General features: G+C 50.5%; 1 protein-coding gene across 3 annotated transcripts in view; it reads left to right on the top strand.

Annotated features, from left to right (window-relative positions):
- The first annotated feature begins 1,004 nt into the window (after positions 1-1,004).
- The window catches only part of Tmem120b (transmembrane protein 120B), a 29,050-nt gene continuing 11,216 nt past the window's right edge, over positions 1,005-18,838 (top strand). Inside the window, exons 1-3 of one of the 3 annotated variants that reach the window (XM_042668980.1) lie at positions 1,005-1,215; positions 12,965-13,083; positions 15,174-15,290. In XM_042668980.1, the coding sequence (XP_042524914.1) occupies positions 1,147-1,215; positions 12,965-13,083; positions 15,174-15,290 (305 nt within the window). In that variant the 5' untranslated portion in view covers positions 1,005-1,146. Of the gene's footprint in view, positions 1,216-12,964; positions 13,084-13,738; positions 13,824-15,173; positions 15,291-18,838 lie in introns of those variants that run through there. The other 2 variants (XM_042668982.1, XM_042668981.1) reach the window with 2 other exon arrangements.

The following is an 18,838-nucleotide window of genomic DNA, read 5'->3' as shown; positions in this document are numbered from 1 at the left end:
TCAGGCCTTGTTTAAGGCAACATCTGAGCCTTTTTTCTTTTTTGGGGGGTGGAGGTAGGGTCATGGGGCTTAAACTCTGGGCCTGGGCGCTGTCCCTCAGCTCTTCAGCTCAAAGCTAGTGCTCCACCACTTGAGCCACAGCGCCATTTCCGGCTTTTTCTGCTTATGTGGTGCTGAGGAATCGAACCCAGGGTCTCTTGCATGCGAGGCAAGCACTCTACCACTGAGCCACCTTCCCAGCCAACACTCTCCACTTTCGGTTGGGACTATGAAAACCTGTGTCAGTTCCAAGGCTTAGCTGATTCCTTGATTTGAGAGTTCTAACCCCTGGGATTGTGACAGGAATGGACTCCAATTGTTTAAGCCACGTAGTGTGTGGTGGCTACCCAGTCTGTAGTCACTGCAGCCCGAGGAGGCTAAGATACAGGTCTTGTTCGAACTGAGGCGGCCGCGGGAGGCTCTGTCAGGAAACACACGAGGGCAGGAGGAGGAAAGCATGGTGGCCTGGGGAGTTGGCGCCAGGTCCCGTGGGGAAGGCCGGGCCGGGCGGGCGCGGGGTTCAACAGGCTGGGAGGTGGTGTCTAGAGTCACGCAGTGTCAGCCTCCAGGACGGCCTGGCTGCAGGAACGACGACGACGTGGGAGGCCCGGCCCTGCCCGCGACCTTGCCGCATGGTCGGTGTGGGCCCGGCCCCGCAAGGCCCGGGCCTGGCACGCTCCACAGCGGGTGATCTTTCACTGTCCCCAGATTTCCCTCCACTGCCACCATGTGCGGTGCAGTGCGTGGACGAGCTCCTCAGCCCCTCCGAGGGGCGACGAGCGGGCAGGCCCAGACTTGGGCCATCCGCCGCGGTTAGGCCCGCTCGCCGCGCGCACCAGGGGCTGTGACGGCGGCGGCGGGACGTGCGCGCGCATGCGCGGCCCCGCCCCTCGTGCGAGGCGGGGCTGGCGCAGGGGGCGGGGCCGTGACGTCAGGTGCGCGCGTGGCTCCGGCTGCGCAGGAACAGCTGGTGCCTGGGAAGGCGGCCGGCGTGCGGGCGCCCGGACGGCGGGTGGCGGGCGTGGGGTGCGGGCGGCCGGCGCGGCCACGCTGCGGGAGCCGCCGCCGCCGCCGCCGCCGCCGCCACAGCCTTTGCACGGCTGCACTATGTCCGGGCAGCTGGAGTGTTGCGAGCGCGAGTGGCACGAGCTGGAGGGAGAATTTCAGGAACTGCAGGTAGGGCCGGGCCACCTGGTCCCCTCAGCGTGCCGCCTGCCCGGCCCGCGAGGTGCGGCGAGCCGGGCCCCGGAGGAGCCTCGGGCTAGGCCTGGGGAGCCGGGGAGGGGACCAGGCCCCTCCGTCTCCCGGCGCCTCAGCCCTTCACCTTCCCGGGGCGCTCCCTCGAAGCCCACCCTCGCCCCCCATTCTCCCGTCCTTCCACCGGTTCTTTACTGCGGCTCCCGCACCTCCTTGGCCGCAGAAAGTTGTTCTGTGATTCCCGAGGGCAGGTTCCAGGGGTGTCCATGTGGAAGGAGCGCGGGGTGGGGGGGGGGCTTGGTAGGTGCTGGGACTCAGCCAGAGCAGCCCAGCCCCCACCGCCGCGGGGGTCCCCCGACCCCCATCCTCCCCCGCACCCCGCACCTGCCGTGGGCAGCTCGCCCCTCCCCCCCCCCCCCCCCAGGCTGCGGAGCTCTGCTCCCTTTTGGGAAGTGTGCTTAATAGACTTTCATCTTGAACCCCTAGGCTGTGCTTGAGGTTGAAGACCCCCCCACCCCTGCAATCCTCTGTCGGAACTCTGGTGTGGCGCCCCAACCTCTGGGCTGCTGCACACAGTGCGGTTGTGGACGCGTCCGTCAGTTCTCACAGCTGGCATCTTCACCCAGTGATAGAGGGTGCCCTCCCCAGCCCCACCCTGAAAAAGGCTCAGGCCAGCAGGGTGGGGCGAAAGTGGGTGTAAGAGGTTCCTTCGAGTGCATGGGTCTGCGGCCTGTTATGGCAGGAGCCCCGTCCTGATTGGTTCTGGAAGGGCCAAACTCAGCGGAGGGGACTGGAGCTCCCTCAGGAAACCTTGGGGTTGATGCGGGACACAGGGAGCATTTTTTGGAACTGTTCCCTCTCCAGCCACATGGTTGTCTGTTTTCTGAGGAACTTAGGTACCATTTGTCCGAAATCAAAGCACATCTACTCGCCGCCTTCCTCTTCACCTGCTCAGTTGGCACACTGACATATTCCCACGTCTGCAGTTGGTCTCCTTCAGTGTCCCGAGGTGGGAAGAGGAGATTGCCTAGGGTCTTTCTACACTTGGGGCTGGTAGTCCAGATGAAGGGGCCTGAGTGGGAAAGAGTTGTTACTTCAAGCATGTCATGCCTTTCCTGGCCTTCAAGTCTAGGGCTTTGGTCTCTCTTGGTTCTTGGCCTTTGTGGGTTGAAACCTTCAAGTCCCTTTGGTCCCTCTTGTTTCCCAGGGATCCTTTTGTGTCCACCCATGGAGAAGGCTCAGCTTTTTCCCTCCCTCCTTCTCTCCCTCCCTCCCTCCCTCCCTCCCTCCCTCCCTTCCTTCCTTCCTGTGTACATGTACACCAAAGGGCTTGATCTCTGGGCTAGGGTGCCATTCCTTTACTTTTTTACTCAAGGTTAGTGCTCTGCCAACATGAGCCACCCTCCACTTCTAGTTTTTTGGTGGTTAATTGGAGATAATTGTCTTACAGACTTCCCTGCCCCAGCTGGCTTCAAACCGTGATCCTCAGATCTCAGCTTCCTAGGTAGCCAGCATTACAGGCATGAGCCATTGGCACCCAGCTTCTTTATTTTTTCCTTTCCTTTTTCTCTCTAGACAGGGTCTTACTATGTAGTTGAGGCTGGCCTCAAACTCTAGGTCCTCCTGTGTTTGTCTCCCAAGGGCCAAGATTACTGGTGTGTACCACCACATCCAAATACTCAGCCCCACTGGGCTCTGAGGTCATGCCCAGCCATGGGATTGGAGAAGGTGAAGAAATGTGTTGTATGGGGCTTTTTTTTTTTTTTTGCTGGTCTTGGAGCTTGAACTCAGGGCTTGGGCACTGTCCCTGAGCTGACAGTTAGCTCTTTACCATTTGAGCTCCAGTGTTAGTTCTGGCCTTTTCTGTGTACGTGGTACTGACCAATAACCCCAGGACTTCATGCATGCCAGGCAAGCACTCTACCACTGAGCCATGTTTTTTGTTTTTTTTTGGTTGGCCATGGGTCTTGAACTCAGGGATTGGGTGCTGTTACTGAGCTATTCAGCTCAAGGCTAGTGTTCTACCACTTGAGCCACAGCGCCACTTTCAGTTTTCTGGTGGTTAATTGGAGATAGTTCTACCACTTGAGCCACAGCGCCACTTTCAGTTTTCTGGTGGTTAATTGGAGATAGTTTCTCATAATGCCGGTGGTTCACTCCTGTAATCCTAGCTACTTAGGAGGCTGAGATCTGAGGAATACGGTTTCAGCCCTGGCAGGAAAAGCAATGAGACTCTTTTTTTTTTTTTTTTGGGTCGGTCATGGGGTTTGAACTCTGGGCTTGGGCGCTGTCCCTGTGCTCTTCAGCTCAAGGCGAACGCTCTACGGTTTGAGCCACAGCGCCACTTCCGGTTTTCTAGTGGTTTATTGGAGATAAGAGTCTCATGGGGGCTGGGAAGGTGGCTCAGTGGTAGAGCTCTTGCCTTGCATGCCTGAGGCCCTGGGTTCGATTCCTCAGCACCACATAAGCAAAAAGAAAAAAGCCGGAAGTGGTGCTGTGGCTCAAGTGGTAGAGCACTAGCCTTGAGCTGAAGAGCTGAGGGACGGCGCCCAATCCCAGAGTTTAGGCCCCATGACCAGACCCCCCCAAAAAAAAGTCTCATGGACTTTCCTGCTCAGGCTGGCTTTGAACCACGATCCTCAGATCTCAGCCTCCTGAGTAGCTAGGATTACAGGCGTGAGACTCTTATCTCCAATAAACCACCAGAAAACTGGAAGTGGCACTATGGCTCAAGTGTAGAGCCTTGAGCTGAAGAGCTGAGCGATAGCACTCAGGCCCAGAGTTCAAGCTCCATGACCCACCCCACCCCCCCCCCCCCAAAAAAAAAAAAGTCTTTCTGCCTGGGCTGACTTTGAACTGTAATCCTCAGATTTCAACCCCCTGAGTAGCTAGGATTACAGGCCTGAGCCACCAGCGCCTGGCTTGTGTGGGGCTTTTGTTGTTGCTAATTCCTTTCCTCTGCCCTGCTTTTGACTAGGAGGTGAGGAGGAGCCCCATACTTCAGAACTTAGCAATAATACAATTATCAGCAATTAGATTAGCTAGTCTTGGCAGGCAGATGTTGTTGAGGAGTCCTTTGATTTGTTGTTATGTTCCTATTTGGACATTTAGATGTCAAGATATGTCAGGTGCCCAAGAGTGTCTGGGTCGGAGGGGTTGAGAGTTTATCCTGATTCTCCCCCTCCCCCCACATCATGCAGCACGGATAGAATAAGGGCCCAGCTGGGCAGAGACAGTGAGTCTCCTTCCTGCCCAGATGTTTGAAAGTGGGGGGACTGGAACAGACTGGCTCCTACTTTGAGAAAGAGGGACTCTACTGATTATAGGCTTTGGTGTCAGCTTCTGGGCCAGAGGTCAGGGATAGATGGCCTCCTGGGCTCAAGGTCATAGACTGGAGCCACACCAGCTCTGTCTTCAGTTCACGAGGAGGAGGCCAGAGGTTGGAGGTGCTGAATGAGGGAGTTGGGCTCACACAGCCATTTGGTAAGTTGGGGCTGGCACTCAGTTCTCCAAAGGTTTGTGAGGCTCCTGTCTGTGCTGAATTCCTGGGGTGGACATGGCTGGAAATGTATGTGTCGTAAGTCCAGGGTGGACATTGTGTAAGTGTTCGACAGAGATTCCACTCAGAGACAGACAGAGAGGTAAGGTGGTGGTGGCAGAGGTGAGGGATGGAGCAGGGTGCAGCTAGAAATGTTAATTGTAGGACAGACTTTTGTTTTTCACCAGAAAACCCTCATTGTTTGAACTTTTCCTACCTGGGCCTGAGAATATGAGATCAGGTTTGTATCTCTCTGTTTCTGGGGTGATGGATTTTGTGTTTACCTCCCTTCCCATTTGAAATGAAGGACAAAGGAAGGCTAATTCTCAGTCCTTGGAATTTTTGAAAGGTGGTTGGAAACCCCCCCAAAAAACAAACAGAAAACCCCTACAAACCCAGTATAATGCCTGGGACTTCTTGAAGGAAATGTGATTTGTGATGTGATTTGCCTCTGTCCAGGCCTTCTGGGTTGTGGGGAAAGTTGGATGTCCGTGGGGCCTCAGCCTTTGGGTGTTTGGGGTTTTTCCCATACTCATGAGTTGGGCACCAGTCTAAGGTCAGCACATGCAAGGTCCCCTGGTCTGAGATGTGACCGCAGAGGTCGCATATAGACATGGTGGCAGGTGATTTAACAAGCAGTTCCTGCTTTGTCTTACTGGAAACCTGACTCCGTCCCTCCCACTCCAGGAAGCAACTCTGCAGCTTTCTCCAGTCCCTGGCCTCATAGGTTGCAGGGGCCTTCTAGGTTGTCATAAATATTTTGTGTATGTAAGTGTGGAACTGTAACCTGAACACAGAGACTCAACACACATTTGACTTGTTTGCTCACAGCTGGTGCTCTTCCACTTGAGTGAGGCTGCCAGTCTGGATTTTGCTGGTTGGAGATTGAGTCTCCAAGACTTTTTTTTGGGGGGGGGAGGGGCCTGAACTCTGGGCCTGGGCGCTGTCCCTCAGATCTTCAGCTCAAGGCTAGCACTCTACCACTTGAGCCACAGCATCACTTCCGGCTTTTTTTTTTCCTTCTGCTTAATGTGGTGCTGAGGAATCGAACCCAAGGCCTCATGCATGCAAGGCAAGGGCTCTGCCACTGAGCCACCTTCCCAGCCACGACTTTTTTTTTAAGGTAACAGAGGAGTTTTTATTAGTTGGTTATGCAACTGCCCTGTCCTGGGCTACCTCAGAATTAGGAGCAGCTGCAACCTCCAAGGGGCGTTTTTTTTTTTTTTTTTTTTTTTTCCCTTTTCCCTCCTTCCCACTGCTCTCTGCATTCTCTCCGATCCTCTGCCAGCCCTTTCTGTGGGTATTTTGGCCCTGTGCGCCTGTCCCTGGGCCTCTCTGCCGGCCTGGGCCTCTCTTCCGGCCCGGGTCTCCCCTCAGGCCAGCCCAGGCTTCCTCCGCACTCTGGAGCCGTGTTTCTTGCCGCAGGTCTCCTGTGGTCTTTCCTCTTCTGACATTTTTTTAAAATCAGTCATAGGTCTTGAACTCAGGACCTGCACGCTGTCCCTTCAGCTGAAGGCTAATGCTCTACCACTTGAGCCACAGCACCACTTCTGGCCTTTTCTGCTTATGTGGTGCTGAGGAATCGAACCCAGGGCCCCATGCATGCAAGGCAAGCACTCTACCACTGAGCCACCTTCGCAGCCCTGACTTTTTTTTTTGGCCAGGGCTGTTTTGAACCATATTCCTTCAGATCTTAGCCTCCTGGGTAGCTGAGATTACATGAGTGAGCCACTATACCCGGCCCAGACTCTCCACTCTTCTGTGTGTGTGTATGTGTCTTTCTGTCAGTTCTAGGACTTGAACTCTAGTTTTCTGGTGGTTTATTGGAGATAAGAGTCTCACAGACTTTCCTGACTGGGCTGGCTTTGAACTGCGATCCTCAGATCTCAGCCTCCTGAGTAGCTAGGATTATAAACTTGAGCCACTGGCGCCTGCCCTTGGATCTTTCTTCATTCATATGGAGCTTTATATACTATGTTTTCATTGATCAGGACTCTTAGTTACAAGTGACAGAAACTCAGCTCCCAGCTGGTTTTAAGCCAAAAAGGGAGGTTATTGGCTTATGTATTGGGAAATCCAGTAGCAAAATGGCTTCAGGCAAGCCTGGATCCAGGAGCTCCTATGATATGTGCACATGTCTCCCATTGTTATAAGTTTCCTTCTCAGGCATGATATGGCATAGGTGGCCACTTGCAGCCTGAGGCTGACATCTACTAACTTAGCAAAGCTGCAGACATTCAGGGCATCTTCTCCCACCTCTTAGTTCCTGCAAGTCCTCCAGGGCTGACTGTCATTGGCCCAGCTTGGGTCATGTGATTATCCCTGAGTAGCCAGGTCCTGCTCACGTGTCTACCTCTGGATCCTAGGGGTGGGATCAGTGCTGGCCACACTAAGGGAAGAAGGTGAGGAAAGGTACTGATACCAGTGGCTCACTCTGTAGTCTTAGCTATGCGGAGGCTGAGAGACCCCAGAGGATCGCAGTTGTGAGCCACCGTGCCTGGTCCCACTACATTCTCTTTGATGTCACTTATCTTTGTAATAACACGCACCTCATCCATCTTTCAGTCTTTCACAACTGAGGAAACTAAGGCATTGAGAGGTTCTGTAACTGGGCTTTTTTATTGTTTGTTTTTGCTGGCCTATGAGGCTTGAACTTAGGGCCTTGGGTGCTGTCCTTGTGCTCTTGTTCTAGGCTAGCACCTTACCACTTTGGGCCACAGCTCCACATCTGGTTTTCTGGTGGTTTATTGGAGATAAGAGTTGCACAGACTTTCCAGCCCGGGGTGGCTTTGAACTGTGATCCTCTGATCTCAGCCTCATAAGTAGCTAGGATTACAGGCATGAGCCACCAGTGCCCAGTTACTAGGCTTCTTTAGCCCAGCCAGTCTTACTGGAAAACTCAAGCACAACTATTCTCTTCTCTTGCCTCCTGGATGCCTAACCCTTGTGTACATTTCCCCGCCTACTGCTTCTGCTACAGGCATCACTAACCGATCCTGGCACATGACTCAGAATCTTTCCCAGGACCGAACTGTTTAACACTTCAAGTGAAGTCAACTTGATAGTGTTTCTATGGCAACAGGCTCTGCTTAGGTGTAGTCAGCATCTGAGATCTATTTGAAGATGATTTCTTGGAAAGCGAATCCTATGAAAGTAATCTCTTGAAAGTTAACTATCAGCCAGAGGCACAGCCGTAAGGCCCCACACTTTGGTGGAGGCACAGCTCTGTTTTGCTGTCCACCAGCTTCTGAGCTCCTGAGCTAGAACCCGTCTCTGGTGCCGAACTCCTCTGCCTGTCAATTTTTGGAACAAATATTGACTTGGAAATTTCACTCCTCTGTTCTGAATCTTAGGACTCCTTCTCCAGATGGCTCACAGCCGTACTGGGGCCTGCAGTCATTACCCTCTGTCCCCCTGGGGCTCTGTGTGGGCTCTCAGGAGACAGGGAGGAGGCTCAGCTCTCCAAATCCGCCACTGGAAATTCACGTGTTAGTGACTCCCCTCAGAGGTAAGATGCTGAAGGGATACCAGCTCATAGATTTAACATTAGCATGTCTTGTGTTTTATCCATTCCCCATTTCTATGAGTGTATGTTCACACAGTTAAATAGGTTTAATAACAGACCTATACAATAAATCTTATAACACTTGTTTATAAAAAGCTAGAGCTGGGAAGGTAGCACAGTGGTAGAGTGCTTGCCTTGCATGCATGAGGCCCTGAGTTCGATTCCTCAGCACCACATAAGCAGAAAAAGCTGGAAGTGACACTGTGGCTCAAGTGGTAGAGTGCTAGCCTTGAACTGAAGAGCTGAGGGACAGCACTAGGTCCCACAACTAACCAAAAAAAGAAAAAAAGGTTAAAAAAAAGCTGGGTGCCAGTGGCTCATGCCTGTAATCCTAGCTATTCAGGAAGATCTGAGGATCACGGTTCAAAGCCAGCCCAGGTAGGAAAGTCTGTGAGACTCTTATCTCCAATAAACCACTAGAAAACCGGAAGTAGCGCTGTTGCTCAAGCGGTAGAGTGCTCGCCTTGAGCTGAAGAACACAGGGACAGCGCCCAAGCCCAGAGTTCAAGCCCCCACAACGGACCAAAAAAAAAAAAAAGCTAGACATGCTGGGTGCTGGTGGCTCACGCTTGTCATCCTAGCTACTCAGGAGGCTGAAATCTGAGATTCACAGTTCAAAGTCAGCCGAGGTAGGAAAGTCTGTGAGACTCTTATCTCCAGTAAACCACCAGAAAACCAGAAGTGGCGCTGTGACTCAAGTGGTAGAGTGCTTGCCTTGAGCTGAAGAGCTGAAGGACTGCACATAGGCCCAGACACAGTACCACCACCAACAACAAAAAAGCTAGACTATTCCAAATGGACTAGTCACTGAGCATCACAGAGTGGCTATCAGTACCAAGTAGAAGGAATAAACTGGAGCTATCTCCGTCTGTCTGTCTGTCTGTCTGTCTGTCATCTATTTATTTCAGAAGGCTGGGATTTGAATTCAGGGCTTGTGCTTGCAAGGCAGGTGCTCTACTGTTTGAGCCAATCCAGCCCCTTTTCACTTTTAGTTATTTCTTAGGTAGGGTTTTACTTTATGCCTAGGACCAGCTGCAGACCACTGTCCACCTATCTATGCTTCCTGTGTAGCTAGCATTACATACTTGTACCAACACATTTGGCTTATTTGTTGAGATGAGATCTCCCAAACATTTTTGCTGAGATTTTCCCCAAAAGGTATCTCCATCTCTGCCTTCAGAGTAGCTGGGATATTTGCACATGAACACTGAGAACAAGGTTGCAAAGGGATATGTCCAATGTGCCATTTCTAATAGAGTCACATTCAAAACAATACTATGTATTGCTTAGTGATACATTTGTATGTAGTCTTAAGTATAAAGACTGGCAGAGGAATAATAAAGATCAAACTCAGGGCCCTGGTAAGAAAATTGCCACTGAAAAGAAGGGGGGTTTTCTGAGATGTGGGCGGCTCCCTGGAGCTTCCTGGGACAGGGGCCAGTAAGAGAGTCTGAACCCTCCATGAAGGTCCTCTGTGCTGTCTGGTGGAGGGTGGGGGTGGCAGGGCCAAGCTGCAATCAGGAGCTGTTATGATTGGATGATGTAGCAGACCAGGGTGGGAGCTAGAGGAAGACATACCCAATCCCTGTGTCCACCCACCCACCAGTTTTCTGCCCTGGGCTCCTATCCGCCAGAGCTAACAAGGGGGCAGGGCAAACCAGCCCTGGATGGGAATAAGATAGCGTGGGGTGCTGAAATAACCCACAGAAAGATTCATCTCCTTGTTGGAGTGAGTGGGAATATGGTGTAGGAAGGATGGGGGTGGGGGCTGTCAACTCAACTCCTTGTGCAAGGGGAACAAGGGGCCTTAATTGTGGGAGGTTTCACAGTGACATAAGCAGATAAGCAGTGGACTAAAAAATAATTCAACAATTCCAAAAGGATTACAAGGAGAAGCAGTGCTTTGGCCTCAACAGCAGTCACTGCTGAGATCAGGACCACATGGCCACATTTATAGCAGAATTGATTAGTGTACTAGGATTGGCTTTGGTCTTGGAAAGTGTATGTTTTAGTATTTGATTCTTTCTGTGTGTCTGTTGGTCCTGGGGAATGAACTCAGAGTCTGGGCGTTGTCCCTGAGCTTTTTCTTTCAAGGCTGGTGCTCTATCACTTTAGGCACAACTCTGCTTCCAGCTTTTTGGTGGTTAATTGGAGATGAGAGAATCTCACAGACTTAACTGAATGAGCTAGCTTTGAATGTCAGTGCTCAGCTCTCCATCTCCTGAGTAGCTAGGATAACAGGTATGAGCCATCGGTACCTGGCTTAGTGTTTTAATTTTTTTTTTTTTTTTGGTTGGTCATGGGGCCTGAACTGTGGGCCTGGGCGCTGTCCCTCAGCTCTTCAGCTCAAGGCTAGCGCTCCACCACCTGAGCCATAGGTCCACTTCTGGCTTTTTCTGCTTATGTGTTGCTGAGGAATCGAACCAGGGCCTCATGCATACAAGGCAAGCGCTCTACCACTGAGCCACCTTCCCAGCCCTAGTGTTTTAATTTTTAACAAAGGCAATGCGTTCATATTTTACTTGTGGAATTAAATATTAATAAACAATAAAGAAGCCCAATGAGCATCTGGCCACTGACTCTACAGCGTTCATCTTATCGGTTTTAGACCTGGCACCTCCGGGGGCCTTTATCTTACCGAAGCCTCTGGTGTGAAGCCTCACCCTGGAAGGCTGGCCTGCCCTGCCCTGCGGCCTCCTTTGCTGCAGTAGAAGGTCCAGCACTGAGGACTGACAAAGTGATTCACATACCAGACTCACGTCCCTGGACGTCGCTCCTAACTGCTCTCTCTTTGCTGCTTTTCAGTTTTCCTAATCTGCTGGCGTAGCATCAGAACTTGGACCTGTTTGTCACGTTGTGAGAGTTGAGGCATTGTCCCCATTTTCTCAGCCAGCTAAGAGAACAGCTATTGAAACTGTGTCTGTTGGCACTGACTTGAGTTGAGTTTCATGCTCCTCATCCTCTGTATGGGTTGCTTCCCCTGCCTCAGAGGTACGCCCACAGGGTACGCAGTGGCAGGAAATCCAGGACTTTGAGGGCCATTTTCCTGGTGTGGGAACCAGTTATTTACAAAAAAGAGATAGTTGCCGAGCGCCAGTAGCTCACCTGTAATCCTAGCTACTCAGAAGGCTGAGATCTGAGGATCATGCTTCCAAGCTCGGGCAGGAAAGTCCAGGAGACTCTTATCTCCAATAAACCACTAGAAAACTAGAAGTGGTGCTATGGCTCAAGCGGTAGAGCACTCAGCTTGAGCTGAAGAGTGCAGGGATAGCACCCAGGCCCAGAGTTCAAGCCCCACAACCTACAAAAAAAAAAAAGATAGTTTATGGAATGATGGTATCTGCAGTAGGCAAGATGCTTTAGGATGAGGAGTGTGCTGCTGTTCCTAGCTGACTTAGCAAGAATTCCCCTCATTGCCAGGGGCTGGCATACCTCCGATAGTGTGGCACAGCATGCTGTTCAAACTCGTTGAAATCCATGTGCTGAATTTCATGTTGTGTTCCTATAACAAAATGCCTGAGATGGAGTTCTCTAAGGAAAAGTTTTCATGGCTCGCAGATTTGCAGCCTGTACAATCCAAGCACAGGTGGCCTCATCTGGCCACATCTTACCTCCTGCTGTGTCTAATGTGGATGATTGGACAGCATCACGTGGAGAGCAGGGTGAGTGTGTGTGTGGACAAGCATGTTTGGGAGAGATGCAGGGGGTGGAGCCAGGCTTGCTTAGAGCTCTCCACACTCATGGGGACTAATATGGTCCTGTGAAACCTAACTTAGCTCCTACAAGATGGGCACCAGTTCCCTCCAGGTAGTGCTCCCAGAACCTCATCACCTTCCCTATGTTCCTTCTTTAAAATTTATGTCTCTTGCCGTCTCTCAATTTTTTTTTTTTTTGGGTCCGGTCATGGGGCCTGAACTCTGGGCTTCGGCACTGTCCTTCAGCTCTTCAGCTCAAGGCTAGCGCTCTACCACTTGAGCCACAGCGCCACTTCCGGCTTTTTTTTCTTTTTGCTTATGTGGTGCTGAGGAATCGAACCCAGGGCCTCATGCATGCAAGGCAAGCGCTCTACCACTGAGCCACCTTCCCAGCCCCCCCTCCCCTCCCCCGTCTCTCAATTTTTGTATCCTGTTTGGCTTCATTCTTAGGAAGGCTCTTCTTACTCATAGTCCAGGTATAGTTTCTACCCTACTAGCAAGCCCAGGGGCAAAAAGCACCCCTGAACCAGTCCTTCCAGCCAAAGTCCCAGGCTGCAGGCTCTCATTGGATTGGATTAGCAGAAACCATGTAATCACCTCTGAACCAGTCAGTGGCCAGGAGACCAGAGAACACTGATTGGCTGAGCCACAGACCCTTCTTAGAGTTTAGGATCCACATGGACTAAGAATTGACAAGAGGGTTGGGCTATTTTTGCTTGCTGTTACCATCAGAGGGAATGACACCTTAGTAGGAAAAAGCAGCAGGTACTTACTATACAGGTGCTGTGTCACGCTGCCTTCCTCAATTCCGGGCCCAGTTCTTTAAGCAATATCCTTGGGGGTTTTATGGTTGTAGCTGTCAACCTGTGACCTTTGTGGTCCTGTCTCCTGACCTATGAAAATGACCTATGTGTGTTCTCCATCCTACAGGAGACGCACAGGATTTACAGGCAGAAGCTGGAGGAGCTGACAGCACTGCAGACCCTGTGCAGCAGCTCCATCAACAAACAAAAGAAGCGCCTTAAGGACTTGAAGCACACACTCCAGAGGTAGGTGGGGCAGTGACTCCAAAGGTGCCCTGGTTCTAAGAGACAGAAGCACAGCTCTAATACAGGATGCGGTAGGACACACCTGTAATCCCAACATGCCAGACACTGAGGCAAGAGAAGCTCCTGTTTGAGGCCAGCCTGGGCTCTATAGTAAGTCCCCGTCAAAAAACAAAACAAAACAAAAATCCCAAAGCCCAAGTGTTGGTCATAGCTCAGTGGTAGGGTACTTGGCTAGCATTTCTAATCTCTGGGTTTTATCCCTAGCACTGGGAAAAAAAAATCATACAGAAAACCAAACGAAAAAACCTATGAACTAACTTAAGCAGAGGATGGAAATTTTAGTGGAAAAAAACTAGGAGTAGGATCAGGCATGCTGGATCTAGGGGTCAAAGGGTGTTAGTAGGAATCTGTTTTTTTCCTCTCAATTCTGCCTTCTCCTATACTGGCTCTGCTGTCAGGCTGACTCTCCCCTTCTAGTCACTGAGATGGCTACATTCATGCCAAGTTCCGGTCCTTCAGTCTCCCTTCTCACTGGTCTGGCCACCCCAACAGAATGAGGACTTCTGCCTCCAGTACTGGAGAAGTTCTGAGTGTGGTCCTCATTGGCTGGGGTTGGTCATGTGCCCATCTAGGAACCAATTGCTGAGTTGTGCTTGGGCAGGATCACTCCTGTGGACCTGGTGGAATGGGACAGTACATTTGATCCAAATGGGAGAAGAGGATGATCGTCCAATTCTCTGGTGAGGCTAGGTGCTGCTTGCTTTAAACAGCTCTCCTGGCCACATGAACAGCAGGCATCCCTGAGGCTGTGGGGGCTCCCCTTAAGGTCTCCAGGGCTGGGGATTCTAAGTCAGTACCCTTGGTGGAGACAGACATAAACCCAAGCTTATGACTTAGCTCTGCTTCCCTCGTGATGTTTGCTTCTCCAGCTTCCTGTCTCTGGTTTGGGAAGTTCTCTCATCCTTTGGATGAGTCTCATAGATGCTAGGTAGGTGGGGAAAGTGAGGCTGAGGGACTTGTTCCTGATCCCTTACCTGGGCCTCCATTCAGAGTCTGTAACTCCTGCTCAGTTCTTTCTTTTGGTGGAAGGTGGGAAGGTTACTAATTACACCCTTAGCCTGAGCGGTCCATTTAGGATATGGGGCACCCATTAATCATGGGGTAGGGTGTACAGACAGTCCCCTATAAACATGGCAGCTCTTGGCAAAGCGCATCTTCCTGGTGGCAGGCCTTCTGGGTCCCAAGCTGATTTCAGTCTCACCTCGGCATTACTGACAGTTCTATCCGTGGAGGACTGGCCTGAGTGCTGTGGGATGGCTCACCAGGATGTGAGGGGCCCCTCACCCTGTGGCGTCAACCAGAATGAAGGGTGAAAGGTAGAAGGGTAACTTGTGACTTAATATTCTAGTCCTAGGACTCCCCAATTCTGTGGGGACTGGCTCCCAACTCCTTTTCCTGTTTGTTTTTTGTTGTTTTTTGGTTGGTCATGGGGTCTGGGTGTGGGCGCTGACCCTGAGCTCTTCAGCTCAAGGCAAGCATTCTGTCACTTCAACCATAGAGCTACTTCTGGTTTTCTGATGGTTTATTGGAGATAAGAGTCTCACAGAGTTTCTTGCCCAGACTGGCTTTGAACTGTGATCCTCAGATCTCAGCCTCCTGAGTAGCTAGGATTACAGGTGTGAGCCACTGGCACCCGGTTGTTTTCCTGGTTTTTAAAGTTACGTCTTATGGTAGGGTAATGGTCAGAGTTGACTTCCTCATCCCTCTAGCTCTGTCCTTTCAGTAATCCTTGCGTTCTTCTGTTTCAATAGTGAAAAGAAAAATAGTTTTGCTAGTCCCTCCCGTGTGGTGAGCATTGTTCTAGAGTAGTCACTGTACTTCCATCATCCTCACAGGACTATGACCTAAGACTCAAGGACTTTACCAGGGTCACAAGGCTACCAGGAAGTCCGAATCATGAGCAGAGGGTACAGATGGAGACCTGAGGCACTGGTGCTGGTGGATGAGCCCAGGGAAATGCCCAGGGCATCCAGACCCTTCCTGCGTCTTAACAAAGCCCCTTTCCTCTTCACCCCCACCTCCTGCCATAGCTATAGGCGCCAAGCCAGTCAGGAGGAGGCAGAGCTTATCCAGCAGATGGGCACACACATCAAGGAGCGACAGAATGTCTTCTTCGACATGGAGGCCTACCTGCCCAAGAAGAACGGGTAGGCAAGAGCCCCCTCCTACGGGACTCCCACTCTGCTGGGACTTGAGGTTGAGGGGAAAGCAGGGAGCTGGGACAGGAAGAAAGAGGACTTTTCCCACTGTCTCCTCTGGGCCCGGGAGGGGCCCCAGGCCCCACCTGGTTACAGTAGTGCTCCTGGGAGGACTCCCGGGAAGCTGGCATCTCTCAGGTGTGTGCCCCTGGGCTCTTGAGGGAACGCGTTCTCTTCCAAGGCAGCCAGCACATATTGAGTGTGCTGGATGGGTGCTCCTGTGATTTCTATCATTTTGTGCTCAACACCCATTGCTTCAGATTTTTATACGGTTCAGAAACATTAGAGGACATCCTGTCCACATGCCATAGTCCAGGTTTGGCCAGGTCAGGTTGCGAGCATGAGACGTTTGGACCCTGACCCTGTTTCTGGTTCAGCCTGGGACGGGCTCAGAGCCTCCCCTGGGACTCCTCTAGGAAGGCAGGAGGTCCCTCTGAGGCCCTGTACAGCCGTAGGGGTGGCTCTGGCGCCCTGTTATATTTTAACCCAGTTCCTCTTTGTTTTTGTTTTTGTTTTTGCTGTATTTAGACTAAAAACGCCCTGAGTTAGCTGGCGGTAATTTTGTTCAGAGTGAAACAACAGCCCGTTATTCATATAAACTGTGCTGCTTACGATGCCTCCCCGGCTTCTGTCTCACAAGGCCTTTGTGCGTTTCTCCTCACTAAAGAATCTTTATGCTATAAATGCCAGAAAATACAATTTAAAGTTGCCCAAAAAAGTGTGGGGGGGGGGGGGCAAGAGTGCATTTCGGCTTGTGTAACTGAAAAGTCCAGGTTAGCTCCAGGTTTGGCGGATCCTGCTGCTGAAATGATATTGATAAGACCTATCTCATGTGGATTTCTTGTTTTTTTTCTTTTTTCTTTTTTTTTGCTGGTCATAGGGCCTGATCTCTAGGCCGGGGCGCTGTCCCTCAGCTCTTCAGCTCAAGGCTAGCGCTCTACGACTTGAGCCACAGCGCCACTTCCAGCCTTTTCTGCTTATGTCGGGCTGAGGAATCGAACCCAGGGCCTTATGCATGCAAGGCAAGCACTCTACCACTGAGCCACCTTCCCAGCCCCTCATGTAGCTTTCCTTTTCACTTTCTTTTCCCGTATGTACATCTCATTCTTAGATAGTTTCTCTATAAACCAGCTCCTAGCAACTGTGGGTTTGTCATAACTGCTTAAGGTAGCAAGAAGTCTATTCCCAAATTCTAGGAAGAATCTCAGAGTTGATTCTCATTTGCTTAGGTGATGTCACATGATCATTGGATCCAACCAGGAGAATGCACTGCTCTGGTTGGGTCCTGTGTCTTGAGGGAAATGGTTGTCCGAAGAGTGTTGCATTGCTCTTGCAGGGTGTAGGGAATGAGTCCAGGCAGAAAAAATAGATTGCCCTTTTTATTTATTTTTTTAATTTTTTGTCAGTCATGGAGCTTGAACTCAGGGCCTGGGCACTGTCCTTGAGCTTTTGTTCAAGGCTAGCACTCTACCACTTTGAGCACCACTTCCTGCTTTTTCTGTGATAAATTTGAGATAAGAGTCTCTTGGACTTTGCTGCCTGGTTTGACTTTGAATCAGGAGCCTCAGATTTCAGCCTCGTGAATAGCTAGGATTACAGGCGTGAGCCCTCAGCACCCTGCAGATTGTCTTCTTTATACCCAGCTCCAGTTACTTCTACAAACTGGCAATGCCTTCAAGTATCTATACATCTAGGAGCCCTCACTGTGTAGTTGCCTCTATCTATGTAGTCTCCTCTTCCAGCTGACTGGTTCTCCACTTTATGGCCATTCATCCTATCCATGGGGCAATGCTGGCTCCCACCACCGAATTCTCAGGAAAGGGAAAGAAGATAGGTAAATCCCTTGTTTTGGAAAACGTTTTACCATTTCCAGGGAAAACCAATACATATATGTGCTGTGACCCAGAAATTCCTCTCCTGATATATTCCCTGTGGAAATACTATGTCTTTTTTTTTTTTGGGTTTTTTGGGGGGTCCAGTCGTGGGGCCTGAACTCTGGGCCTGGGCGCTGTCCCTCAGCTCTTCAGCTCAAGGCTAGCGCTCTACCACTTGAGCCACAGTGCCACTTCCAGCTTTTTTCTTTTTGCTTATGTGGTGCTGAGGAATAGAACCCAGGGCCTCGAGCATGCAAGGCAAGCGCTCTACCACTGAGCCACCTTCCCAGCCCAAATACTATGTCTTGTATGTCTCTGATTTGCAAAGCAGAGACTCAGAAGGTTTCTATTGGATGGCGTTTTTCGTATGAAGTGTCCAGAACAGACAGACCCAGAGGAACAGAGAGAGAATTGGCTGCTGGGGGCTGGGGAGGGCGAATGGGGGAATCCCGACTGCTAGTGATCACAGGGTTCTTTCTCAGTGATGGAATGTTCTGGGATTAGGTCATCATGATGGTGGTAGAGCACTGTGAGCATATTAGAAAAATTGAATCATGTGTTTTCAAAGGCTAAGTTTTATGGTATGTTGAATTATATCTCAAGAAAAAAAGAGAGCCGGGCGCTGGTGGCTCACGCCTGTAATCCTAGCTACTCAGGAGGCTGAAATCTGAGGATCGCGGTTCAAAGCCAGCCTGGGCAGGAGAGACCGTGAGACTCCTATCTCCAATAAACCACCAGAAAACTGGAAGTGGCGCTGTAGCTCAAGTGGTAGAACGCTTGCCTTGAGCTGAAGAGCTGAGGGACAGCGCCCAGGCCCAGAGTTCAAGCCCCCCCAAAAAAAGAAAAAAAGAAAACCCAGCCCCAAACTGAAAACATATGGATGAACTTCAGGGAAATAGGCCAGTAAAAGAGAAAAAATATTGCATGCTCTAACTTGCATGTGGAATCTAAAAAGATGAAAGTTACGTATGTAATGCTGAGCACTGGTGGCTCATGCCTGTAATCCTAGCTACTCTAGAGGCTGAGATTTTAGGATCTCAATTATAGCCAGCCAAGGAAGGAAAGTCCATGAGAATGCTCTTATTTCTAATTAACAACCAAAAAGCTGTTAGTGGAGCTGTGGCTCAAGTGGGAAGATGCCACAGGGGCTAGACTTAAAGTTGGGTGTATAAATAAGTCTAGGGATCTACTAGCATAAGGACATTAGTCAGTTATATTGTTATATTGTTTTCCATATCAGAAATTTGCTGAGAGTAGATTTTTGGTACTCTGAGCACACAAAGAAAACACCCCCCTCCCCAACTGAAAAACAGACAAACATTGACTGACAATAGAGTTGTCATGTTAGTTAGAAAATGATTGTTCTTGGGAGATGTGAAGCCCATAGACCTCCAGCTTAGCTTCCAACTTACTTCTTTCTCTCTTTCTCTCTCTCTCTCTCTCTTTCTCTCTCTCTCTTTCTCTTTCTCTCTGTCTCTCTCTCTGTTTCTCTCTCTTTTTCTCTCTCTCTCTCTTTCTCTCTCTTTCTCTTTCTTTCTTTCTTTCTTTCTTTCTTTCTTTCTTTCTCTTTCTTTCTTTCTTTCTTTCTTTCTTTCTTTCTTTCTTTCTTTCTTTCTTTCTTTC

The sequence above is a fragment of the Dipodomys spectabilis genome, unplaced genomic scaffold, assembly GCF_019054845.1.
Source record: "Dipodomys spectabilis isolate Male_0828 unplaced genomic scaffold, ASM1905484v1 ptg000480l, whole genome shotgun sequence".
In the NCBI taxonomy this organism is placed as follows: Eukaryota; Metazoa; Chordata; class Mammalia; order Rodentia; family Heteromyidae; genus Dipodomys; species Dipodomys spectabilis.
This window is presented reverse-complemented; position numbering and strand designations above follow the sequence as displayed.